Source organism: Stegostoma tigrinum, chromosome 8, assembly GCF_030684315.1.
Source record: "Stegostoma tigrinum isolate sSteTig4 chromosome 8, sSteTig4.hap1, whole genome shotgun sequence".
NCBI lineage: Eukaryota > Metazoa > Chordata > Chondrichthyes > Orectolobiformes > Stegostomatidae > Stegostoma > Stegostoma tigrinum.
This window is the reverse complement of record NC_081361.1, coordinates 85262033-85282583: the sequence shown is the minus strand read 5'-3', so window position 1 is coordinate 85282583 and position 20551 is coordinate 85262033. Positions and strand designations below refer to the sequence as shown.

Sequence of the window (20551 nt, the reverse complement as noted above, 5' to 3'; positions counted from 1 at the left end):
ATAGAGAACACAATTCCATTATTTTGTAATAGTAGCTAACAAAATTGAAGCAGATATTGTCATTCCTGTGTTCCGGATTTTTATGGGGGAGGGGGGAAGAACCTTTTAACCTCCTGTGGAGCCTAGAACAGTCAGAAAAGCTGGATTCTAAAACCCAGGAAGATATATTAGGAATGCTACCGAAGTATTATTCACAAAGCTATTGGTTATTGCTAAAAGGTTCAGATTCCACAAATGCTGCCAGCATAATGCTGAGTCCATCCACCAGTTTATGGCAATTTTAAGGAAGCTAGCAGAATTCTGCAAATTTGGAGAAGACTTAAGTTTTGCTATCAGAGACAGACTGGTGTGTGGTTTAAGATGTGAAGCAATCCAGGAGAGATTACTGAAGGAAAGGAACCTAGCAACTGTCTGTTTGGGGTTTGCGCATTCTCCCCGTGTCTTGCGTGGGTTTCCTCCGCGTGCTCTGGTTTCCTCCCGCGGTCCGGGGGTGTGCGGGCTGGGTGGTTTGGCCATGCTGAATTGCCCGTAGTGTTCAGGCATGTGTAGATTAGGTCAGTTATAGAGGGATAGGTCTGGGTGGGATGCTCTGAGGGGCGGTGTGAACTTGTTGGGCTGAAGGGCCTTTTTCTGCACGGTAGGGATTCTATGGAACCAAGTCCTTGGCACTGTGAGACAGGAGTGATAGCCATTGTTCTACCATATCCTGCAATATTCAATGCCCAATATTGATTGCATAGTTTCCATCTCTCCATAATGGCTTTTAGATCAATTCAGTTTATCTTTGTTGGTGCCATTAATTCATCTAATTACCAATACCTTGCACATTCAGACTTTGTGCCTTTAACTTTAACTTTCTACCATTTTCTGTGACTTGAACTTCAACCTCTGATGCAGTATTACTCGAACTCTTTGACCTTTCCTGTCTCAACTTGTCTTTTCCTAACTCTCTATTTTGCTCCATGACCTTGATCTTTCTCATTATAGAATTATGAATCTCCCCTCATCTGCAACCCAGTTAATTGATTTGCAAAGATACTGGTTCCTTACTGGTTTAACCAGCACCTGTCCCAATGGAACCGATTCTTTTCCTGGCAATAAGATAACAAGGTGTAGAGCTGGATGAACACAGCAGGCCAAGCAGCATCAGAGTAGCAGCAAGGCTGACGTTTCGGGCCTAGACCCTTCTTCCCGGCACTGTTATAATCACCCTGTGAACTGGGAAAACCTGTCTCCCACGTCATTATTTGATTCATGCACTAATCTCTCTAGTTAGTTTAATCCTATGTGAATTTGCAGTAAATTGCACACTGTCAGAAAGGAGAGATCGCATCCAGAGCATGACAGCCCAAGTGAGTTTATAATTCAGGGAAATTGGACAGCATGGCAATAAAGCTGGTAAATCTTTTCTCTCTCCATTGAAAAAGGTTAATAGGGTAGCTGGCTCAGCTGACTGAGGGACAGTTATCAGTCAATCACCTAAAGCTTGAGGAGGGCCTGAATAGGTATTGATTTCTATTGAAGCTTACCTTAAAGCATGCAACATAATTACAGGACATGCCAGTTATTAGTGGTGTACCACAAGGGTTGGTGTTGGGTCCATTGCTATTCGTCTTATTGTATAAACGACCTGGATGAGGGCGTAGAAGGATGGGTTAGTAAATTTGCAGACGACATTAAGGTCGGTGGAGTTGTGGATAGTGATGAAGGATGTTGTAGGTTACAGAGAGACACAGATAAATTGCAGAGCTGGGCTGAGAGGTGGCAAATGGAGTTTAATGCAGACAAGTGTGAGGTGATGCACTTTGGTAGGAGTAACCGGAATGCAAAGTACTGGGCTTATGGTAAGATTCTTGGTAGTGTAGATGCGCAGAGAGATCTCAGTGTCCATGTACATAGATCCTTGAAAGTTGCCACCCAGGTTGAAAGGGCTGTTAAGAAGGCATGCAGTGTTTTAGCTTTTATTAATAGAGGGATCGAGTTCCAGAACTATGAGGTTATGCTGCAGCTGTACAAAACGCTGGTTCAGCCGCACTTGGAGCATTGTGTACAGTTCGGCTCACACTTTATAAGAAGGATGTGGAAGCTTTGAAAAGGGTGCAGAGGAGATTTACTAGGATGTTGCCTGGTATGGAGGGAAGGTCTTACGAGGAGAGGCTGAGGGACTTAAGGCTGTTTTCATTAGAGAGAAGATTGAGAGGTGACTTAATTGAGACATGTAAGATAATCAGAGAGTTAGATAGGGTGGATAGGGAGAGCCTTTTTCCGAGGATGGTGACGGCGAGCACGACGGGGCATAGCTTTAAATTGAGGAGTGAAAGATATAGGACAGATGTCAGAGGTAGTTTCTTTACTCAGAGTAGTAAGGGTACGGAATGCTTTGCCTGCAATGGTAGTAGATTCGCCAACTTCAAGTACATTTAATTCGTCATTGGACAAGCATATGGACGTACATGGAATAGTGTAGGTTAGATGGGCTTCAGATTGTTATGGCAGGTCGGCACAACATCGAGGGCCGAAGGGCCTGTACTGTGCTGTAATGTTCTGTTCTGTGTTTTAGACTTAAAGCAAGCACTGTGAAAAGCAGTCTCAATGGAACTAGCAGCCAAAGAAGCTCAACAGCTGAACTCTGAAAAGGGAGTTCATGAAATGGTGGCTAAAAGATAAGCCCCCATGCAAATTCAAAATTACCATTGATGTGGAAAAACAGGTCACGCAGCAGCAAATTGCTGGTATAAAGCTATATGCAGACACTGGCAAATAAAGGACACATTGAGCAGACGTATTTGAGGAAGAAACCCGAACAACATGAAGATAAAGTACAGAAACTGAAGAGAAGGAAGAAATTCTACACAGTACAGAGGGGGCATGAGAAAAGCCCAGACTTTCAATCCAAAGAGGACCTGTTATTAAATATTTTGGCCATTGCTAGCAACCCCAACCGATATTAGGTCGTTCCTTTACGTAATGGCAAACACTTAAGAATGGAGGTGGTCACTAGAGCATTGGTTACTTGAATGTGTGTATTAGAAGCTGCTGAGTCACATTGTGCTGCAACCTTCAAAAATTGTACCAAGACTGTGTACGTAGGTGAACTGGTGACTTTAAAGGGTTGTATCAATATGAATATTCAGTTATACAGTCAGTCTGAAGATTTGTCCTTGCATATCGCTTTATTAGGAAGAATGTAGTTGAAGAAAATCAAATTCAACTATGCTGAAGTAAATTGTTTGTCAAATTCCGAGACTGATCTATCACAAATTCTTAAAACAGACCTTTGCTTTCAATAGGGATCTGGGTAACATTGAAAAGATCTGCCAAATTGAAAATTGGGTGACAAGCAAAATGTTACAAGGAGTGATCAGTGCATTATGCAGTTAGACCAAATGGTCTGGCAGAAAGCCTTGTTCAGACAATTAAATAGTTATAAATAACTTGAGTGCAAGAATCACGATCCAAAATACTGAACCAGTTTTTGTTACTAGAACACAACCCATTTGACGACGTGGAGTCCTCCGGCATTGTTCATGGAGAAGCTTCAGTTGTGTACAGCATTTGATTTTCTGAAACCTTCAATGATAGAAGACATTGTTGACAGGAAACATCTGAATCAGGTTTTTCAAAGAGACACCTAGGCCAAATGTCATGTTTTTCACAAAGGTTGTGAAGAGTTGGCCTACAGGTGAGAAGTGTGTACCAGCCGTCATTATACAACAGACAAGACCACTTTCCTACACTATACAAACATGAGACAACATCGTATGGAGAGGAAATGCAGACCTTCCCTTGGCAACCATGACAAATGTGCCAGAGACAGCATTAATTGAAGACCTACAAAGAATTCTGCCAAATAGAGACTTGGATATACTTGAGGACAGAATAGTAACTGGATCACTGAGGAGACAGTAACTTAGAGGAGAATACCATGACATATGTGAACCTGTGAACGTTCAGTTGTCTCAAGAAAAGACAATGATGTGACAGTGTTCCTAGTACACCTAAAACACCACAGGTTTAAAGCCAACAAGAAAAATAAACACTGATACACACACAGGATTGGACTTCCTCTGGAAGCCTTACTACAGACAACTGTCTTTTGGATTATAAATATGGTGAATGTTTTCATTGCAGGAACGTTTGATGTTAAAGGGGAGGGATATTGTGCATTTGTGTAAGTTTGGTGAGCTGCCACTTTAGGAATATGATCATGTGATGCAATGACATAATTGGTCATTTTGGGCAGAGAAAGCAGGCTGTTTAACCTTGCTGCCTGAGGTGTGAACATCTCCATAATAAAGTTTAAAGCTTTGTCTTCCCGATCCTGCTTTGACCTTAACTCACAGGGTTGTGCACTGGAAATGGAGCTTTACAACCGTGCCTCAACCTTGGATATTTAATGAAGCTATTAAAACATTCTAATTTGCCTCAAACTGACTACCTAGGATTAAAAGCAAACCACACCAAGTTTCTTCAGTAACTCTAAGAAAAAGTTCCATTTATTATCATACTCTTATTCTCAATAAGAACAGTAAAGGAATAGGATTTTGAATTTATATATCTTGAGCTACACACTTTTTAAAATTTTCACAAACTCTGCAAGGTTACTAAAAAAGAAAAATGCAAATATCATGTGCTGAGGGAGTCCAAATCACAAAATTAGATGTATTGGTTTCAAAATTCATTTGATTCTTTGCTTTGATGTTTGTTACCTGTTCCGTGATGGACAGCCTGTAGTTTACTTGTTGCTTGGGTGGTCCCCAGGGTCTTTCTGATTCCCTTTGGATTTTGAATTATTTCTTTCTGCATCTCTGAATGTAGTTTTCTGCTCTTTCAATGAAAATTGGAGAGAAAAACGTCACTGAATAAGAGGAGAGAGAAATACTATTCAAATGAATTTCCACAAGACTTCATTCTTAATTTTATTCCCTTCAAAGAGTTGATTGAAATTGCATCCTGACCATTCAGAGGGTTGTTGCTATGCTGAGATTACCTGAACCAATACAGGTAGTTCTCCTATTACATGATAGTTGCATTCTTCTGTGGCCCTGCACTATAGAAAATCACTTTTTTGATAATCGTTATTGAAAATTGCATTATAGGGAAATTGCTATACTTGTACAGCAGAAAGTTTATGTTATCCAAACAGTGTCCACTATTCATCAGTTGTGTTCAAGCCAATTCGTGTTAATAAGACATGCCTTATAGCAGAACTACCTGTAACTAATAGCATCAGTTCATCTGGACTGAATGTCCCCTAAAAGTAACTTTAGCTCAGATAATTTTCCAAAGCTGCTAACATCTCCCTATATAATAAAATGTGAGGCTGGATGAACACAGCAGGCCAAGCAGCATCTCAGGAGCACAAAAGCTGACGTTTCGGGCCTAGACCCTTCTTCAGAGAGGGGGATGGGGAAAGCGAACTGGAATAAATAGGGAGAGAGGGGGAGGCGGACCGAAGATGGAGAGTAAAGAAGATAGGTGGAGAGAGTGTAGGTGGGGAGGTAGGGAGGGGATAGGTCAGTCCAGGGAAGATGGACAGGTCAAGGAGGTGGGATGAGGTTAGTAGGTAGCTGGGGGTGCGGCTTGGGTTGGAGGAAGGGATGGGTGAGAGGAAGAACCGGTTAGGGAGGCAGAGACAGGTCGGACTGGTTTTGGGATGCAGTGGGTGGGGGGGAAGAGCTGGGCTGGTTGTGTGGTGCAGTGGGGGGAGGGGACGAACTGGGCTGGTTTAGGGATGCAGTAGGAGAAGGGGAGATTTTGAAACTGGTGAAGTCCACATTGATACCATATGGCTGCAGGGTTCCCAGGCGGAATATGAGTTGCTGTTCCTGCAACCTTCGGGTGGCATCATTGTGGCAGTGCAGGAGGCCCATGATGGACATGTCATCTAGAGAATGGGAGGGGGAGTGGAAATGGTTTGCGACTGGGAGGTGCAGTTGTTTGTTGCGGACTGAGCGGAGGTGTTCTGCAAAGCGGTCCCCAAGCCTCCGCTTGGTTTCCCCAATGTAGAGGAAGCCGCACCGGGTACAGTGGATGCAGTATACCACATTGGCAGATGTGCAGGTGAACCTCTGCTTAATGTGGAATGTCATCTTGGGGCTTGGGATGGGGGTGAGGGAGGAGGTGTGGGGACAAGTGTAGCATTTCCTGCGGTTGCAGGGGAAGGTGCCGGGTGTGGTGGGGTTGGAGGGCAGTGTGGAGCGAACAAGGGAGTCATGGAGAGAGTGGTCTCTCCGGAAAACCGCAGGAAATGCTATACTTGTCCCCACACCTCCTCCCTCACCCCCATCCCAAGCCCCAAGATGACATTCCACATTAAGCAGAGGTTCACCTGCACATCTGCCAATGTGGTATACTGCATCCACTGTACCCGGTGCGGCTTCCTCTACATTGGGGAAACCAAGCGGAGGCTTGGGGACCGCTTTGCAGAACACCTCCGCTCAGTCTGCAACAAACAACTGCACCTCCCAGTCGCAAACCATTTCCACTCCCCCTCCCATTCTCTAGATGACATGTCCATCATGGGCCTCCTGCACTGCCACAATGATGCCACCCGAAGGTTGCAGGAACAGCAACTCATATTCCGCCTGGGAACCCTGCAGCCATATGGTATCAATGTGGACTTCACCAGTTTCAAAATCTCCCCTTCTCCTACTGCATCCCTAAACCAGCCCAGTTCGTCCCCTCCCCCCACTGCACCACACAACCAGCCCAGCTCTTCCCCCCCACCCACTGCATCCCAAAACCAGTCCGACCTGTCTCTGCCTCCCTAACCGGTTCTTCCTCTCACCCATCCCTTCCTCCCACCCTAAGCCGCACCCCCAGCTACCTACTAACCTCATCCCACCTCCTTGACCTGTCCGTCTTCCCTGGACTGACCTATCCCCTCCCTACCTCCCCACCTACACTCTCTCCACCTATCTTCTTTACTCTCCATCTTCGGTCCGCCTCCCCCTCTCTCCCTATTTATTCCAGTTCCCTTTCCCCATCCCCCTCTCTGAAGAAGGGTCTAGGCCCGAAACGTCAGCTTTTGTGCTCCTGAGATGCTGCTTGGCCTGCTGTGTTCATCCAGCCTCACATTTTATTATCTTGGAATTCTCCAGCATCTGCAGTTCCCATTATCTCTGATACTATTTCAACATCTCCCTATAGATGGTCCCCTTTTTCAAAACCAGTTCCATTTTTCAATTTTCAGCCCATAATCCAAAAGTGAAATGTGATCTCTTCCAAAGTGGATTAAGTATATTTGTTTTAATTCTTTTATCGATTTTAAAAATAAATGAAACCTAATATATGCATTGTGAAAAGCTATCTTTTGGTCGACCTATTACTTTGACACAAGTGCCATCTTGGATTCAGATATCCACTGTCAGGTGGTTGAATTTGCTGACTACATTGTTGAGTTTCAATAATTTTTAGCAAAGACTGGCTGGGAGGTTTACTGAAGTGAAATCTGTTAAGGAGAGGGAAGGAGAAACCACATCCAATTGACTGCTCCAGTACACCTGGCAAGTTGATTTAAAAAAAATACCATCAAACCTCTCCTTCTCAGTTTCCCCAACTTAAAGCAGTGCAAAGATGATTTGATGTTGAAGGGGGACAAATGTGAACTGAGAAGTTCAGATGAAATTAGACTAAGCAGTCGGCCAGCAGTGATATCTTTTTAATCCCCAGGCAAAACAACAATTAAATCTTCGAACCCACATGGCCGATGAATGTAAAAATGAATATGCTGCGCAACTGCAGAACTTCAATAGTGAACAGCAGAAGCATTTCCAGTTCATCATGCCTCAGATTTTTAAGGTAATTCAGTTTCTTTACATTCTTTCCTGGATTATTTGGAGTCAGGAGGCCATTCTTTGCAGATTGCAAGTAACAAATCATAGTCATACTGTCATACGACATGGAAACAGACCCTTTGGCCCAACCAGTCCATGCTGACCATAACCCCAAACTACACTTGCCCTATCTGCCTGTTCCTCCCGTATCAGGCCCGTATCCCTCAAAACATTTCTTTTATTCATGAACTTATCCAAATATCTTTTAAATATTGTAGTTGTACCAGCATCTACCACTTCCTCTGGAAGTTCATTCCACATGTGAACCACCCTGTGCAAAAAAAATTGCCTGTCATGTCTCTTTTATATCTTTCTCCTCTCACCTTAAAAATGTGCCCTTAGTCTTGAAGTCTCTCACCCTAGCGAAAACGACACTGCTTTTACTTTTCGCCCCTCATGATTTTATAAACATCTTGTAAAATCATGCCTCAACCTCCAGTGAAATAAGTCCCAGCCTCTCCTTGTAACACACCGTGTTCATTCCTGGCAACATTCTTGTAAAACTTTTCCGAACCGGCTCCAGCTTCGTATCTATAACTCCCCTCTGTCTTCTGTGTTGTGACTTGAACATCCTTAAAATAGTAGAAAATTTGTAGGTTGATTATTTTTATTTTTTTGTGAATAAATTTTTATGTTCCGGTTTTAGTGTTGACTTACATCACCACTGAAATTAAAATTATTTTGAGATAACATGTAGGGATGGTGAATTAACTGCAATGCTGCACTAGTGTGATCTTGGCAAGGAATGTCTGTTCAGAATCCTGGATTCAACTGATGGTCCTACTCAGGCTTGTCTTGGAGAGACTGTTTGTTTTAGTTTTGTAATTGTCCCTGATGTCAACTTTTCTGAGCTATAGCAAACTTGTACCAGATTCAACAGAAGAGGTTTAGCACTGGAGAAGGATAATCCACAAAAATGTGCATTGGTCATTCCAACACAAAAAATCAAGATACACCTGTGAGGATGGGTTCGAGAATCATAGAATTCCTACAGTGCGAAAAGAGGCCATTCGCCCCGTCAAGTCTGCACTGACCTTCCAAAGAATATCTCCTCTAGATCCTCACCCTATCCCCATAACTTCCTATTTACCATGGCTGATCCACCTAGCTTGCACATCCCTGGACACTATGGGCAATTTAGCATGGCCAATCCACCTAACTTCCACATCTTCAGAGAATGGAAGGAAAGCAGCGCATCTAGTGGAAACCCACGCAGACACAGGGAGAATCTGCAAACTCCATGCAGACAGTCGAGCAAGTGTGGAATTGAACCTGGGTCCCTGACACTGTGAGGCACCAGTGCTAACCACTGAGCCCTGGTGGTTTTTTTCCCTCCTCAAATTAACTCTTTCAACATTTGCTTGAAGTCTAGTTTGGCGGCTACATCCCCAGGACCCAGGTAGCTTGATCACTGTGGTGCAACCAAACTGCTTTCGGTAATGGACATTGACGTGCCCCCCACATACAAATTACATTTTATGCTCTACAGAATTTCCCAATTTCTTCCGTTAGTAACTTTATCTTCATAATATTTACACTGCTTGAGATGTCTCCAATTATAAGTATTATAGAAATGCTTTATCATACCTAATCCTTTATCCCAAGATTTATGAATTTAATCCCTGGAATTAATGCTAATTTTAAGATAGCTTTTTTTAAATGAGAAAGTGTGAAATTATTACAATGTATACTAAATGAGAACTTAATTTTACAGAATCTACAAGACATGGATGAACGAAGAATTGTCAAATTAAGTGAATGTTACAGGGGATTTGCAGAAGCTGAGCGTAGAGTTGTTCCAATTATCAATAAATGTTTAGAGGGAATGATCAGCGCTGCAAAGTCTGTGGATGATCGCAAAGTAAGTATTGTTGAGAGCTGTAATGAAAAAAACATGCAAAATAGTTATCTGTGCCAATGCTTCAATGTCAGTAATTTGCAGTATTAAGAAGTTGAACCTGAGCTGGCCAATCTTCCAGGTTACAGGAGTTTTGTGGGAGGGTGATGTTGAGATTTTTACAGTAGGGAGGTGAGGTGATGAAGAGGAATCCTAGCAAAAAATATAAATTACGTAACACACAGTCAATGTTACATGTTCCACTTCAGTGCTGTTATCAATTAGAAGTTGTGTTTGGCAGATGTTTTCTGTGGTGGACAGCAAGATTCATAGAATTTGACTTTTAATTTTATTTATTTGTGCTGCCACAATCAGATATGTGGATTTATATAATTTGGTAATAAAGGAACAGAATTTAATTTTTTTGTTAAAGGAATCTAATGTTAAGAGCTTGAAGTGGGTTTTAATTATTTAATATTATTACATTTTGAAAAGAGGCTTTAATCAAAGGTTTATTCTATGGTGTATCGTTTTTAAAATCTGACCAGCTGTGATTTGTGCTAAAATCTTTTTGTCCCCTTTACTTGTAATAAATTCAAAACTCAGTTGTTTAACAAAGAAATATTGAAAAATGTTTCACGCATTATGTTACTCCCCAAGGTGCTCGTGGTAGCTCCCTTGTTAGATCAGTTATATTTTAATTCTTAATATCAATTCAGCTATAGGAGTGCTTTAAAATCCTGGAGATTTTTCCACCTAATCATTAATGTCAGGGCATATCTGATTATTGTGTGAAGGTAGGGTTAAGATTGCGGTTGGCTGTGATGGCCCCATGGTTGAAAATGCCATTATACAGTCAAGCTTACCCATGAAGACTGGGATAATAAAATGTGAGGCTGGATGAACACAGAAGGCCCAGCAGCATCTCAGGAGCACAAAAGCTGACGTTTCAGGCCTAGACCCTTCATCAGAGAGGGGGATGGGGTGAGGGTTCTGGAATAAATAGGGAGAGGGGGAGGTGGACCGAAGATGGAGAGAAAAGAAGATAGGTGGAGAGGAGAGTATAGGTGGGGAGGTAGGGAGGGGATGGGTCAGTCCAGGGAAGACGGACAGGTCAAGGAGGTGGGATGAGGTTAGTAGGTAGGAGATGGAGGTGTGGCTTGGGGTGGGAGGAAGGGATGGGTGAGAGGAAGAACAGGCTAGGGAAGCAGAGACAGGTTGGACTGATTTTGGGATGCAGTGGGTGGAGGGGAAGAGCTGGGGTCGTTGTGTGGTGCAGTGGGGGGAGGGGACGAACTGGGCTGGTTTAGGGATGCGGTGGGGGAAGGGGAGATTTTGAAGCTGGTGAAGTCCACATTAATACCATTGGGCGCAGGGTTCCCAAGTGGAATATGATTTGCTGTTCCTGCAACCTTCGGGTGGCATCATTGTGGCAGTGCAGGAGGCCCATGATGGACATGCCATCTAGAGAATGGGAGGGGGAGTCGAAATGGTTTGTGACTGAGAGGTGCAGTTGTTTGTTGCGAACTGAGCGGAGGTGTTCTGCAGAGTGGTCCCCAAGCCTCTGCTTGGTTTTGCAAAGCGGTCCCCAAGCTCCGCTTCGTTCTGCAAAGCGGCCCCCAAGCCTCCGCTACCCATGAAGACTGACCATTTGAGAGTAGTGTCTATGGAATTTACTCCCAGCACGATCTAGTGTATTCAAGAATGGATAAAGTTAGCCAAGGAAGAATATAAATGTATGCTATTGAAAATGCACTTAACTTGAATTTATTTTGCTTATTAGGACTCTCTGATAGTGGTGGAATCCTTTAAATCAGGTTTTGAACCTCCTGGAGACTTTCCATTCGAAGACTTCAGCCAGAATATTTATAGGACAGTATCTGATGGTAGCCTGAGTGCACAAAGACAAGAAATGAGGGGGGACCAGAAATACACAATCGGAAAAAGCAAAGGAAAACTTTGGCCTTTTGGCAAAAAAAGCAAGGTAATGTTGAGTTTCTTCTTTTTTGGAGCAAACAATTTGTAAGATAAAATTGTCCAATAGATATTAATTCCATCTCTTTCTAGCAATTGTCTGAAGCTGAACTAGACTATTCACAAACTTGGTGTCATATGAGAAGAACTTCTGACCTGTTTTGGTTTTCATGAGATGTTGGTTACTCGTTCATGGGATGTGGGTGCTACTGCTTAGGCCAGTGTTTACTGCCAACCCCTAACTGTCCTGCAAAAAGTGGCAGTGAACTGCCTTCTTAAACTGCTTCATTCTTGAAATATGACTGAGACTGTTTACTTCCACCTTTTTAACATTGCTTAACTATTTCTGCTTCAGAACATCTGCTTAAAGTCATCTGCACTTAGGTCACTATGCCATTTGATTAATTATACTCTCTGAAACTTTAGATCATCTAGAACTCTTGCTATTGTTGGTCCTTACTCCTGCTGAGTGCCGCTGACCTACACCGTCTTCCTTTTAAGCAATGTCTCACTTTGAAAATTCTCACCTTGTTTTCATTCTCCTCCATGACTTTACCATCTCTAATCTCTTAATACTGCTAAACCTTGAGGATTCCTGTGCTTGTGTCATTTTGGGTTTTTAAACATTACTGATGTTAATTGCTCCACCTTTGGTAATCGTGACTTGAACTGCTAAGGCTCTAATTTTGGAATTTTCTCCCAAACTCTCTTTCCTCCTTTTGAGACACTTCATAAAACTCGACTCTCTATACAAGCTTTTGGCTACTTGTCTTAGTGCCTTAAGTGCTGTGTCAAATGCTAAGTCATTTCAGAGGGCACTTAGCCATGTTGCCATAGGACTATGGACCAGACTGGGTTTGGATGCTAAAGCAAGGCAACGTCACGGTCACTTTGCTGATACCAGCTTTTATATGTAGAATTTTGAAGTTACGGTGGTGACAGTTGTGTATGCATTTCTCGGATGAGTAATACAGGCCGCTGAAATACTCTGGAGACGAAAAGTATAACTACTACACAAAATTTCTCATCCCTCCACCTGAAGATAGTTTTACCAGATGAGTTGGAAATTGATTGGGAGATAGGAAACAGATTTGGAAATTAGATTAGATGGATGGCTTAAGTTGTTCTCCTTACAAATCTGTTACAGAGATAGGCTTCGCAGTGGGGTTAAAATTGTTACAGAGATAAGAAGGGTTTAGACCTGAAACATCAGCTTGCCTGCTGTGTTCATCCAGCTCTTCATCTTGTTATCTCCTTACAAATCTGTTTTGAGGCGTCTGACTTTCACTATTTATATTAATGATTTGGATAAAGAAATAGAGTTGAGATTCTGCTTGATGATGACATTAAGTTTTAACGCAAAGTAAGACGTGTTGATTGGTGCAAGAAATTAGAAAGGCACATTGACAAATTGAGTGGGTAATTTTAAGGCTGATAGTGTTTGAAGCATGCAAGTGTGTGGTTGTTCACTGTACTTCAGATCTGAGAAAGAAATTCAGAGCGTGCTCTTAAGAGGCGAGAAGCTGTGGATGATGTTAGGTGTAGTTCCCAACTTTGCATCATTAAGCTGCTGGGTGAGGAGTGGTGAACTGACTTGCGATGGTTATTTGTGTGCTCTCCTTGTTTGGTCGTACAAAGATTAATTTTAAAATTCCCATGTGAATACCTCTCTTCTAGATCCAAATGAATTTACATTTTAAAAGATGGCAATTTAAACAGGCTTTCTTAAATTAACAAGAAGAGTGAGTTTATTGATTATTAAACAAATTCAATAAATAGAAACATAACACACACACACAGATTAGTTCTGGTAAGAAGGGGGCAGTGTAGGGCACGCCAGCTGGAGTTTCAGAGCTCTGCCCATTGTTTTTCTTTTACTACTTCTCTTTATTCTCCCTCTTTCCTCCCTTCTTTACATCCTCTTGGCCTCGGACACCCGGCCTCGGTCTCTGAAGCGGGGTCGGTGGAAACACCAGAGGCCAGAGCAGGGGCAGTGGCAGTCAGCAACCAGACCACGTGAGGGTCTCCTGCACTGGTCTGCTGTGGACACACTTTGGGGATAGACTGGGATGTTTGTGTTTTTAACTTTGTTTCTTGTTTTTCTGACCCATGGTCATATTGTGTATAGCTGTTATGTAACTTTTCCTCTTTTCCTTTTCTCTATTCTGTAACTAAGAATTGTTCTAGGTACCTTTATACCTAAGATGGTGCTGTAAGTGGTGACTTATAAACTCTTCACTGTACTCTTTTGAGTAAATGTGGCAACAAAGCTAATTCAATTCAGTTAGAAATAATGGGTAAGTCCAAAAAGATAAGGTTTTAGAAAAGGCTGATTAGTGTCTGATTTATTCATGAAGAGCAGAGTTGAATGTTACAATAGTTGCAGCGGATGCTACTGGTAGCATTGTCATTCAGGCAATGTTGAACAATCACTTTTGAGTCTCTTGGCTTTGCAGTTTGACTTTAAACTTTTTGTAAAGGTCCCGATTCCTCATGACAGAGGCTTCTGGTTAGCTGGCTTCTGTCACTCAGTGAGACAGTCCTTCTATTATTTTATTTCCTTTTGACTGGCTTGCTGTTTAGCTGGCTTTCAGCACTGTGAGAATGTTACCCTTTTCCTTTCTTTGCCCTTCATGGCAGGGACGTTTAGCTGTCATTTTCTTTGTAGAATATGTAATTGTCATTAATAAATTCTTATTGTATTTTCTGTGCATATGCCTGCAATTGATAATTCACTATTAGAACACTTTATTTTCTTATCTACTAAAACTAATAATCATTTCAGTTTCAGTATAAATTGTCTATGCTTTACTAAAAGATTTGTTTTCTTATCCATGGTAGATATTCCTGCTAGTTTAAGATTTCACTGTTTTTGATTTCCTTGTAATGTTCCATATTGTTTTGATCTTTGCACTCAGCTACATAACATAATACTGCATTGTTATCCTAGTTTGGGTGACTGTTACATGTGGAGAAGTTACTTTACACATTTACATTTAGAAGTGTATTACAATTCTGTTGGGGGGGTCTGTTTATTTATCCTTTTACTTGATTAAAATGTAGTTGCTTGTAAAATCCTGTTATTTTTGCATTCTGTCTTTCTTGTCCCTATAGTTTGCTGAAGTGAGGTGTGTATAGTGACAAATCACAAAACTGAGAATAGATGATGGTCACCATTCAGTCCACATTACCAATCCTTTCATAGAGACTTTTGAATGGCTGGCACATTTTATTGCATGTAGCCTTTAAACAAAATACTTAAATTAATACAAATTGAGATATCCCATAACTTTTTGGCACTTCTACATTTTGACTTCATTTTGCTTAAGTTTGTAGTTCATTTTCTTTCTTTTTCTGTTAGCTGCTATTCCCTCCCCCCAACCCCACAACTTCTTGCTCATCCTTTGATCCTTATGGGCTTCAGACTCCCAGGTTTTCCAGGGATCCACTGTCTTACTGTATGAGTGAGCTAAAGACAGTGAAACCCAGAATTCCATCTTTCAAAAATTTCAAAAGAGGGGTAAGTTGGTTTGCTTTGAATGTACATTTTGCAGCTATTTGGATTGCGGCATGTGGCTGATAGATGGGCAGATTTCTACAAGGGCTTCCATGGTTAGTTCAACAGGTAAATTAATGTGGTATGGCTTCAAATCACCATGGTCAATGCTTATCTACTAACTACTGTGCCAGTTTTGTATGTTACTGGTCCAAAAAACTGTCCTAGAAGCTACGTTAGAGTCATGACCCTTTAGCCTTAAATTTCAGCTGCTTCAATTTGCACGACTTTTTCTGTCATGGGCATTTGCAGTGAAATACAAGAATAATTATTTAAATTTCACTGATAACCATAAAAGCCCTTTTATTTTAACGACTTGCAGTTTTCAAATATAAAAGCGAGTTTGTGTGTTTCAACTGTCATTTTGTATTATGTATCATTGTATCTAATGAAATAATGAAGTTGCACGATGTGTACAGGGGGAATTTGGCACTAGAATGGTTCACAATATTCCATCCTGACTACCAAGCACAGACACAGAATACAATAACATTTTTTTAAAAAAGGCATTTGTATTAATTTATTTGCTACAGGTTTACACATAATATATTAAAACCAAAAGAACTGCAGATGCTCTAAATCAGGAACAAAAACAATGTTGCTGGAAAAGCTCAGTGGGTCTGGCAGCAGCTGTGGAGGAGAAAACAGAGTTAACGTTTTGGGTCTGGTGAGGAAAGGTCGCCGGACCTGAAACTTTAACTCTCTTTTCTCCTCCACAGATGCTGCCTGACCTGAGCTTTTCCAGCAACTTTGTTTTTGTTTACACATAATATGCCTTACTCCTTAGCTCTCAACGAGTGTGATGAATGAAAGCAGAGATTGTTGGCGAGTATATTTTCCTGTTCTGTTAGAGAGAAATAGCATCAAACACAGCACATTTCATAATGGCTTAATACCTTGGCCTTCACCTGATGGGTACAGCAATTTAAAATGAGTGATAGATGAGGCTTTTCCCCCCCTCTGTCTGTGTACTCCCATCTCTGTAGCAGTCTAAAAGCATATATGTGTCTGATCACTTCGGGTAAGGGATCATTTGTTATCAGAAATGTTGTACCTACTATAAAGAATTGCAGCACAGTAATAGGTTATTTAAACCAATAGGCCCATGCTAGTTCTGTTTTTTTTTACTGGTTGATATTGCATTTGTGAAACATGAATCAAAGTGACCTCACCTGGATCTAGTTTTTATTTATTGTGATTAGCTAGTGTCCTTTCACTGAAAATAAAACAACGTTCTTCTATTAATTTTAATTTACTTTGATGGCTACATGGCAAGATGCTGCGTATTGAAAGTTTGCATGCGGTTTTGAATGTGTGATTCTGAATTTGTAACATTTAAAGTTGCAGCATCCCTTTCGAAATGGTCAGGACAATATTCCTATCTGTAGGAAATAACACAGAATTTTGGGAATGTGTATTTCAGTTGAAATGTCTTTTTATGTGGCCTGTGCTAATTGAGTAAAGGTGCAGAATAAAAGAAAAATAATGTATTTATATAGCACGTTTCAAGGCATACAATACCCTTGAATAGTTAGCTATTGGAGTATTTTAGAAGTGTTATCGCAGTTGTAGAAAACATTTGTTGGGTCCCACAAAAAGCAATATGGTGATGACCAGTGATAGCAAGAACTGCAGATGCTAGAGTCAGAGATAACACAGCATGGAGCTGGAGGAACTCAGCAGGCCAGGCAGCATCAGAGGAGCAGGAAAGTTAGACATTTTGGGTCAGCACCCTTCTTCAGAAAGTCTGAAGGAGTTCTAAAGGAATTTCTAAAGAAGGGTCCAGACCCGAAAGTCAACTTGCCTGCTCCTCAGATGCTGCCTGGCCTGCTGTGTTCCTCCAGGTCTGTGCAGTGTTATGGTGTTGACCAGATTTTTTTTTCGATCACAATGGCTGGGGGAAAATTATTGGGCAGAACTGACAATAAAAACAAACACAGCATTCACCTGCACTTAAATGATGCTTTCAACTTTGAGAGTGACTCAGATTGGTTACTTTGCAAAACAAGTTGTTTTCAGATTATTTAAGTACTTCACATCTTAAACTAACATGAGATACTGTCAAAAATCTGTGTATAAATTGCATTGCGTTGCTGAAGTGTGTTCAAATTTCTGCCGGGAATAAATCGCAAAATTACAGATTTTCAAGTGCAATTAGACAATGTGACAAAATGTAATTTGTTTTTTGGTGCTGTTTCTTTAATAAAGCTGATGAGGAACAAAAATAGAGCAGTTTTGAAAATAATCTAGTTTTCTATAATATCTAATTATAAATAATTGAAAATTGCTTGAGAAAACTATGAACCATTGGGAGACAATGTATCAAATATTTAAAAACTTATTAAACATACTTGCTGTGAAGCTGGATGAGCACAGCAGGCCAAGCAGCAACAGAGGAATAGGAAAGCTTGACGTTTCGAGTTGGGACACTTCTTCAGAAATGAGGGAGGGGAAGGGGATTCTGAAATAAATAGGGAGACGGGGAGGCGGCTAGGAGATGGATAAAGGAGAAGATAGGGTGAGAGGAGACAGGTCAGTCCAGGGAGGACGGACAGGTTGGGGGGGGGGCGGGATGAGGTTAGTGGGTAGGGGATGGGATGGGTGGGGCTTGAGATGGGAGGAATGGCTAGGGAGACGGGGACTAGCTGGGCTGGTTTTGGCATGTGGTCGGTGGAGGGGAGATTTTGCGGAACACCTACGCTCTGTTTACAACAAACAACCACACCTCCCAGTCGCGAACCATTTCAATTCCACCCCCCATTCCTCGGACTACATGTCCATCCTGGGTCTCCTGCATTGCCGCAGTGACGCCACTTGAAAGATACAGGAACAGCATCTCATATTCCGCTTGGGAACCCTGCAGCCCAAGGGTATCGATGTGGACTTCACAGGCTTCAAAATCTCCTCTCCCCCAACCACATGCCAAAACCAGCCCAGCTAGTCACTGCCTCCCTAACCATTCCTCCCACCTCATGTCCCACCCCCATCCCCCACCCACTAACCTCATCCCTCTCTTCTCCACCCCCCGCCCCCCCAACCTGTCCATCCGTCCTTCCTGGACTGACCATTCCTCCGCCCTGCGAACTCCTCACTACATTCACCTTCACTGGCTGTAACCTCACCTCTTTGACCTGCCCATCTCCTCTCACCCTACCTTCTCCTTTTATTCATCTTCTATCCACCTCCCCCTCCCTCCCTATTTATTTCAGAATCCCCTACCCCTCCCCCATTTCTGAAGAAGGGTCCCAACCCGAAACGTCAGCTTTCCTGCTCCTCTGTTGCTTGGCCTGCTGTGTTCATCCAGCTTCACACCGTGTTATCTCAGATTCGCCAGCATTGGCAGTTCCTACTATCTCTCTAAACATACTTGCTGCTGATTTTTGCTGTTAAATAGTTAAGCAAGCTTAACTTTGAAGAGCAGTTATGTGCTCTTTTGTGTGTGGTAACTAATTAGCACATTGTGACTGGCTTTCTGTCTCAGCTTATGATGTCCCTGCTTCCAAATCACCATTTCCCTCAAGAAAAAGCTCCCTGTAGAATATCATCCATGAATCAAAATATTTTCTTCTGAAAACATCCTCAGCAATTATTAACAAACACAGAATGCTGGAGCAACTCACATCTAGCAGCATCTGTGGATTGAGAAACAGGGTTAACGTTTCAAGTTGGTATGACTTCATCAGAATGGGATGTGGGTATTATTTGATTGTAACTTATTGCCCTCATCCATCCCATCCCATCCCACACCTCTGCCCACAATCTTGACCTTTTCTGTACTCTGTTATTCTTATTCATTCACTCAGGACACCTCGGCAATTTTCTTGACTGACAATGGACCAATCCAAAACTAGCTATAGTCCCCACGGCTGTTCATTCTTCCCAAATATGGCAAGTTGCTATTCTACCTGTCTATACCACAGCAGCACTGTATTGTAAGGTTTTGTGAGGTCCAAATTGCAATAGATGAGAAATGTATTAGGAGCGAGTCCCAAGTACTTTGTTGTGATGACGCCAGTGCTTTGCCAGTGATTGCAGGCAGTCAGTGGCAATGGAGTATCCCGAGGTTTTGGGCAATATTGGTCACGATGGATACTCGGAAATGCCAGTCTGGGTTGCAGCTTCCAGATACTTGCTTAGACTGCTGGGAACCTTTGCTGCTTAGTTTCTCTCCACTACCTCGGAAAATAGCAGTGCAGTGATATTGCCACTACATCCTGCCTCCCCTGGAAGTGTATTAGTGAAGCATCTGAAGGTGGTAATGCTTGGGCATTATGACACTGATGTTCTCCTTGTTTTTAAATAACCTGTTCAGAAATGTTGATTCAAATGTTATGTTAGGTCCCTGCCACTGAACTGCAAGACCTGTCTTTCATTGATGTTCTTTGTGATTGAGATAATAGGCTGCAACCATCTAGACTTTGTGAATTGTATGACTCCAATTAGTGGAAAATCTTTCCCGAGATGTACAACTGGGTTTTATTCATATGTGAGACTTGACACCAGATATTAGTTACAGCACCTTGCTGCTCTGTGTCCACATGATTAAAGCAGAAGTCCTGGTTGAGTTTCAGCTTCCTAGCCCAAGCAGCGGATGTCCTGAATCAACACTGTGTGAAGCTGGAGGAACACAGGAGGTCAGGCAACATCAGAGGAGTAGGAAAGTCAACGTTTTGGGTCAGGACCCTTCTTCAGAACTGTCCTGAATGTTAGTTTGGCTATCGTCTGCTAATTTGCCACGTAGCATTTCATGCAGTACATTTTAACTTTGTGGAGAAACTTGAGTTTTCAAATTACATAGGGATGCAGCAACTTGAATGTAGTTGATGCTGTTTGTAAACAAGCATAATGGTTGATGTAAGTGTAGAACATACGTAATGATTACTTTCTCTTTTCATATGAATTTTGAAGCTTTCAATAAAGCTGGTAAGCATCATTTTGTGAAAGTGTGTATGACTGAAGTGTCTAATCTATTTTTACGAAGCTCACACCTGAAAATCTTAGCTTTATTTGTTAATCTATGTCTATTGCTGGAATTATGTTTTCTGAGTTGTCTTGCTTTTCTTACTTTAAAGACTTAATGGCATTCATTTTCCGCGATCTGTAATAGCTATTTGATGGCTCGGCTGCAAGCTGAAAATTTACTACAGTGTTCTTCCTCTCAATCCCATCCTAAGCATGTTGAAAGATCTGATGCATTTTGTTTTGTACTGAGCCATTACAGTGTGCGGCTGTGTGTAAACAGTCTTTTCAGATGCATTTTCATTCCGCTCCCAACTGCTTACCCTAACTTCTTCAACTATCACTTATCAGTGAACTCCTTTGGCAATGAATCTGAGCTTTGGTGTT

At 41.9% G+C, this 20551-nt stretch overlaps 1 protein-coding gene across 3 annotated transcripts in view; it reads left to right on the top strand.

Annotated features, from left to right (window-relative positions):
- Positions 1–20551, top strand: part of fnbp1l (formin binding protein 1-like) — a 171205-nt gene that overhangs the window by 128026 nt on the left and 22628 nt on the right. For 2 of the 3 annotated variants that reach the window (XM_048539602.2, XM_048539603.2), the window contains exons 7-9: positions 7675–7803; positions 9553–9699; positions 11459–11659. In XM_048539602.2, coding sequence (XP_048395559.1) covers positions 7675–7803; positions 9553–9699; positions 11459–11659 — 477 coding nt within the window. Of the gene's footprint in view, positions 1–7674; positions 7804–9552; positions 9700–11458; positions 11660–15010; positions 15170–20113; positions 20129–20551 lie in introns of all 3 variants that reach the window. The other variant, XM_048539604.2, reaches the window with a different exon arrangement.